At 43.8% G+C, this 7148-nt stretch overlaps 1 protein-coding gene across 1 annotated transcript; it reads right to left on the bottom strand.

Moving 5' to 3' along the window:
• Positions 1-4393: 4393 nt before the first annotated feature.
• Positions 4394-5117, bottom strand: LOC101753983 (probable calcium-binding protein CML32). Its single transcript, XM_004954089.3, has one exon. It carries the CDS (start codon positions 5053-5055, stop codon positions 4468-4470), a length of 588 nt encoding a protein of 195 aa, XP_004954146.1. The 5' UTR covers positions 5056-5117; the 3' UTR covers positions 4394-4467.
• Positions 5118-7148: the final 2031 nt, after the last annotated feature.

The following is a 7148-nucleotide window of genomic DNA, read 5'->3' as shown; positions in this document are numbered from 1 at the left end:
CTCTCAGGTGTTGGCGTTCGAGTCCATTTTGAGTTGAATAGCAGGCTAAGATTCAGGCCGTTCGGCGGCCGCAGCGTTCGTCGCCGGAAATTACTGTTTATCTTCCTCCTTGCGTCTGTGCGTGAGCGTGAGTGATCTTAGGGCTAGTTCCAACACCTCTTCTCTGAACTATTCCTCTTTTGCATTCCTCATGGATTGGAAGCATTGATTCGAAAAAAAAAGGATCGGTGCAGAACCACATATATCCAATACGGAGTAGTACTGATACTTTCAAGCTTCTAAAATTTTAGTGTCTCTTTTTAGCACTCATGCTAAAAATAAACATCACACAATAATTGTGAAAAATGTGCCTGTATCGAGACGTCAAACACATGATTGCTAATCCAGTCGTCTGAACCTGGCGTCAATTGTGATACCGCCCTGGCATTGTCCAAACATCTGGAGCCATGAATCTCAATACAACAATTTTGTGGTGCGTTGCTCTTATGCCGGAGACGCCGTGCATGCGCACGGAGTGGTGGGCTAGCAAGCCATCTTCCTATCCATGCGGGATATATCGTTTCCTTCCACGAAGTCCACGAACATTTGTGGACAGTCGCGAACCCGCAAAAATACGCTAGCGGCAAGCTTTGCGGGGTTGCGGCCAGCCCCGCCTGCACGCCTAGTAGCTCACAAAGCTCATAACCTTGGGGCTTGGGGTTGCGCCACGGCCCCATATGGGTCGAGCAATGTGGATCGACGACCAAAGGCAAGGTGGGTCCGTCCCACCTGACGGGTCAACACTCCAGCACAGTCCACACCGCCGTGCCGCGGCAGTGCGCACTCGTGCAGCCGCAGCCGCAGCCGCAGCTCGTGAGTCGTGGCCGTATCTCGGCTTGGTCTGATGGTAGCGTGCCGGCCGGGAGGCACTTCCCGGTGCTGATGGTGCTGCTCCGTGCGTGTTGCCGTTTGGACACCGCTTCTCCGTCCGGCGTGGGCAGAACCGGCACTTCGCAACTGCTATGAGGGAATGGTTACAGAACGAGTGAAAACGAGATTTGTTTGGTTGAAGCATGTAACGGTATCTGATAACGGGTATTAATACGACCCCTGCGCCTGGTCCAACACTAGCCATACGGCAGAAATCCCTTGCAGGGACACCGCACAAAAAATTGAGTACACAAATTGAAGCAATGATTTCCCTGCACAGCAGATTGAATTGATCAGTACTATCCGTTATTTCAACTTGCAAAGAGAATCAGCCATCGACGCCAGGATCAGTACTATCCATTTTGAAGCATAAAGAATTGTGGATTTATCAGTTGACGTTACAACTACACCAACCAAACGGCACCTGAAGTTTAGTAGCTTTAGTCAAACGGGACACATATTTTTCGGGTTAATCGTTCACTGCAGGCTGCAGCCCAGCCATCTAACATTGGCCACATGCAAGATACACTATCTTGAAAACAGTGTAGATGGTTTCATCCCAATTTGTACTTAAACAGTGAAAGACAGATTCTAAAACAGCTTAAACCCACTCATCTTCGCTGAAGGTATCTTTTTCTGCAAAACAAACAGTTTGTACACGAGTTAGCGATTGCCACTCATCCCAGCAGTACGGTAGCACCGCGAGATGCTGCTCAAAGTGCAGTAGAAATTAACTTTACCGGCACTAGCAAGGACTGTAACCATGGCCCCTACATCTGCCTCGGTCCGCTGCCATCCCTGCCAAGGTACCATGTCTACGGTTTAATAACCAAATGGTAACAGCAATGGTGCAGAAATCAGTAGAGTACCAGAAGAAATATTAAATTCATATTACCTACTACGCGGAGTGAAAGCACCTTTTGGGGCAAACTCGATTTTAACAACATAACCCCCGAGATCCTTGCCATTTCACGACGTGCCTTCAAGAAGACAAATTTGCATGATTTGTATTAGCGGGCACTTGGAGGACAGAACTTTAAGCAGGAAAAAAACTGCATAATTGCTTGGCTCTTAAGACCACAAAATACCAGAAACAAAGTAAACAAAATTAACTTCTTGGCAGCTTTCTTTGTGGCAAATGTCACATAGCAAAAGCCTTTACTCTGTCCAGCATCATCGACAGGAAAGTCGGCGTCAATAACCTCACCATCAGGCTCACAAAAATCTACCCTAAAAACAAAAAAAAGTGTTAGCACACCTGCTGCACCACTAAAAAGGCTAAGATAATGTCTCCTCCAGACAAAACTTACACGTCATCAAATTCAGCGAACGGGTTCAGATCTGACACAAGAAGGATTTTGGACTGCAAGAATGAAAGTGTAAAATGTTGCATCTATGAGACTTATAAAAAACTAATGGTTCAAGAGTTGCAAATCGATACTTTTTTACTTGTAGATAGCTTTTCATTGGGGTGCACAGGAGCTTCCTGAAGTTTTCATTGAAACAAAAGACTGTAAAAACCATTAAAACAAAAGATACCATAATTAGATTGGTGCAGTGACAATTGAGAAAAGATCCGTGGAGATTTTGAAAGGTTCTCATAAACCTCACATCCACTGCCTGCCAATTGTTTTGGTGGCTGATGTAGCATTTAATTGATATTAGATAACATAAAAAATGGGTCTGCCTATATCCTGCTTGGGTGATTTGGAGTCTTTCATCACTTAGGTGATTTGGAGGTTCAAATCACTCAAATCTGGTGTTGGAAATTGAGGTGGTCTTAATACCCACTAATCTGAGGACCTACAACTAGGACACCAATTTACTTTGAAGTCGATCAGCCCTTTTAATCTTTAGTTAATTAGTGCAATGGGTTCTTTCAACGGCAGAGCCGCCTTCTCACTTTCGGGTGGCAGAGCCTACCAACAGATGAAGCTAACTTTCAGACGGCGGAACCAACCTATGATGAAGTTCAGACCCTTGTGATCCCGGGTGATAGAGCCAACCTTTGATGAATCACAGCTTATACACTAAGTACTTAGAAACTATATAGCCCAACTGGGAAATTAACACTTGTAAGAAACATAACTTTATTACAATACAACAATATTACACAAGAGTGTACAACATCTTCTCTTTAGTGGCTAGCGTAGCACTCACCCTTTACTTCTACCATACTCCACTCATCTACCATGCTCATGGTTGAATGGCATGGCAAGGAAGGGGCCTCTATTTATAGGCTAAGAGAGTTCGTACTCTCTTAGGATGATGACATGTGTCTCCTTCTAGAGTTTTCACTAGACAAATCTTTATGTTCTGCACTATTATACTTTCTTCGTGGCAACAACATTTAGTGCCTTCATGGAAAATATCATGGATCATGAGTTGTGGGGAAGGCTATAGAAGTTTGTATTGCTTTCCTTCAATAGTTGCAAATAAAATTGTCTTATAAACCTACTTTCAACATTCAGCAAACAGATCATGTAAAAGGTATAAACATTATGTGCTCAATCAACTGAACTGCAACCGCGACCTCACGGTCAAGTCTACTGTGCATAATTAGAACATCGTTGGCTTAAAGAACGATGTTGTGCACCATATTAACATTAGAATTTAGAATCACTTCCAATCTAAATGCTAAATGGTAAAGAAAAGGCAGTCACATAGTAAAAGCATATTTCATCAAAAGAAAGAATAATTAAAAAAGTAAATTTATCAGCCAATGCCAACAATGTTCAACAAGGATATTCACAACCCAAACGTATTTAAACTTAATTCGGCTGCATAAATAGCATGGTACCAACGACAAAAGACATTACTAATACAATTTGTTATCACGTAACAGATGACCTTACAATATAGCAGACAGCAAAGAAAAGCCCGATCTACAGCAACTTAGTAAAGTCACATTTAATAACACAAGGAAGCGCAAAACATTACTCGAAATTCCTATTTATGTATTTGATTTTTGAAATTCCAGTTCAGAAGAAAGGAAACTGTAAGGTCATTAAATAATTTAAATTGCAGAACCTACTGTGCTGCATACAGATGAACCAAACATAATTCCTGTGGGAGTTAAACTTATATCTTAAATTGACATAATTAAAAAATTCGTGATAACTATATAAAAGAATCGTTAATCTTGATTCTCCTTAGAGATGACGGCCACATCATGAGATTGTCCTTATTGAGATGATTGCCTCAACTTTCTTTTCTCTTTTTTTATTTTGTTACGTGCAGCATTTTTATTTCTCCATCCAAGTCTCATCTCCATCCGAAAAACCTCATGTACTATTCCCTAGCCTCCTTTTCACATGACTGTCCTTTGACAGGGGTATACTTTTCGGTGAAGTAAATATTTTTTTTAGCACTCTTCAAACAACATCCAAACCGCTACAGGCATTTGTTTGCGAATGTCCTCATCAGTTACATATATGTATACAACATCACAATGCTTGTGAATAATATTCAATTTGTTGCGGCAGAAAAGTAGTGCTATTGCATAATCAGTTAACTCCACGGGCAAAGAATTAAACCCATAAGAAAAGAGTTGCTGAATTAAACCCAGACGGTGATCCCCTGCATCATGCACTTGAACTCGCTGAAGTCGACGCGGCCGTCGCGGTCGCGGTCGACGTTGCAGATCATCTCCCGCACGTTGGCCATGCTGCTGGCCTCGGGGAGTCCCAGCTTCTTGAGCACCTCCTGCAGCTCAGCGGCGGAGATGAAGCCGTCGCCGTCGACGTCGAACACCTTGAAGGCCTCCCGCATCTCCTCCTCGTCCTCGCCCCCCTTGCCGCCCTCCGCGGCGTCGTCCTTGTCCGCCAGCGCGCCGAAGAAGGCGTCGCCGAGCGCGCGGTGGAACGTGTCGAAGTCCTCGAAGCGCAGCCCCGCGGCGCCCTCGGGCACGTAGGCGCCCACGGTGGCGGCAAGGCTAGCGCGGTCGGCGTCCAGGCCCAGCGCGTCCAGCGCCTGCGCCAGCTCGTCCACCGTGATCTCGCCGTCGCCGTTGCGGTCGAAGAGGTCGAACACGCGGCGCAGGCGCACCGCGTTCAGGCTGCCGTTGCGGAGCCGGAACGAAGCCGACGGCGTCCCCTTGGCCAGCGTCGGCTTCACCGCAACCACGCCCTGGTTCGTGCCCGCCATGGCGTACGCTTGCTGGTTCTCTCCTCTCCTCTGTTGGTGTCAGAATATTTCGGTAGGGAGGACAGCGCGGGGAGAGCTTTGGCTATTTATAGCAGGGAGGGTGGAACGCGTTGCAGTGGCGTACGCTTGCTGGTTCTCTCCTCTCCTCTGTTGGTGTCAGAATATTTCGGTAGGGAGGACAGCGCGGGGAGAGCTTTAGCTATTTATAGCAGGGAGGGTGGAACGCGTTGCAGTTGCAGCCACCCTTCTCTTCGGCGATGGGACGAGCGCGTCCGGGGGACGCGGAGCAAATCGGTGATTGCTTGCCCCTCATCTCGTCTCTGTTCCTGGCAAAGAATTAACTCCGCGGACCATCACAGACTTGGTCATTTTATCTTTCTAGATCACAGATGTGCTTCAGCAACTCTTCATGAGAGAATCTGAAGTGAATTATAGCTACTAACTTTAGGATTTAGAACCCACCCATGCAACACAGTTAAACCCAAAATACGACATAGCAAGTATGACGCATTAGTCACAAAATGCATGTGACCGCTCAGGCGTGGTTGTATAGAGAAATCAGTACGAATGTTAGAAAGCACATGTTTAACTTCCATTGCTTGAGCGACTGAGATGCCTTCTACTCCCGGGTGACAGAGCCAACCTTCGATGGATCATAACTTATGCACTAAATACTTAGAAACTATATGGCTCAACCGGGAGACTAACACTTGTAAGAAACATAACTTTATTACAACACAACAATATTACACTCTTGTGTACAACACCCTCTCTTTAGTGGCTAGCCTAGCACTCACCCTTTACTTCTACCATACTCCACTCATCTACCATGCTCATGGTTGAATGGCATGGTAAGGAAGGGATCCTCTATTTATAGGTCAAGGGAGTTCATAGTATAATGACATGTGTCCTTTTCTAGAGTTTTCACTAGAGAAATCTCTATGTTCTACACTATTCTAATTTCTTCATAGTAACATCATCTAGTGCCTTCATGGAAAATATCATGGATCATGAGTTGTGGGAAAAGCTCTAGAAGTTTGTATTGCTTTCCTTCAACATCTAGTATGTACCATAAATTGAGTGTGATATGATGGCTTTCTTCACATGTGTGAATTGACCCATCAAATCACCTAAATCAGAGCGTAGGGGATAATTAAAGGATGCAAAGAACAGTATTGCCCAAATTTGATTAATAGGAATCAAATACAACAAAGTAAATACATAAAATAATAAATGTAGTCTAGTTATTGCAATATAAATTTACATTGATACTAAATCCTGGAAATAAAAACATCTAAGACCACAGTTTTTATTTGAAAGGAAGACAAAGTTTACATATGAAATATAATTGTCATTTCAGTACATGATTACTGTATTAAACTGAATTGATTAATGCAATGTCTTACAAGATCGCGTGATTTCTCAGAGCAGGTGAGTCAGTTCATATAACATGGACACAAAGTCCAGGTAAAAAGGAGAGATGTAGCATGTGTAGCAATGAAATGGATGTAACTAACCTAACATCTAGCATATTATGTAATTTACCACAAATAAATCCGTAAACGGAAGTATATTAAGCTAACATAAATGAGAGTAAACCAGCATTAGAAACACATCATACTAGCCAAGAACATATAATGCATAGTCCCCGCACAAAAAAAATCGGTACCTGCAAAAATTTCAGAACTACAAAGAAAATCTTCATTAAGCTTACTAGGGCTAGTGAGTAAGGGGCAGTAGGCTGCCACAGCAATCGCCACCATGTAGCTATACAAGAATCTCATTTCATATTCCCACATTACACACGGCATCACATGCCATATTGGATAGGAAAAAAATCGAGTGACAGTGAACTCCAAATCACCTAAGTGAGCCGAATTTGTAAACTACCTTGAGGAATTTGTTTCTTCGTTTCTTTCTTTCTAGCTTCTTTCTTTGGGCAACAAGTGTTCTGAGCCTGCAATGCTGACAGGGTGTGCATTTTGCAGATGGTTTGATACACTACATGATCTAGGCTACTCATTGGACGGTGATGTGAGGCTAGGGAAATTTGGAGTTGATGATATTGGCTTTCTGAAGGAAATTTGGAAATA

This window comes from Setaria italica, chromosome I (assembly GCF_000263155.2).
Source record: "Setaria italica strain Yugu1 chromosome I, Setaria_italica_v2.0, whole genome shotgun sequence".
Classification (NCBI taxonomy): domain Eukaryota; kingdom Viridiplantae; phylum Streptophyta; class Magnoliopsida; order Poales; family Poaceae; genus Setaria; species Setaria italica.
Note: the sequence above shows the minus strand (reverse complement) of the source record. Positions and strands in the feature narration are given on the sequence as shown.

Excerpts from the sequence above, each read along its gene's own strand:
- LOC101753983 (XM_004954089.3), bottom strand. The coding sequence starts at position 5,055 with ATGGCGGGCACGAACCAGGGCGTGGTTGCGGTGAAGCCGACGCTGGCC.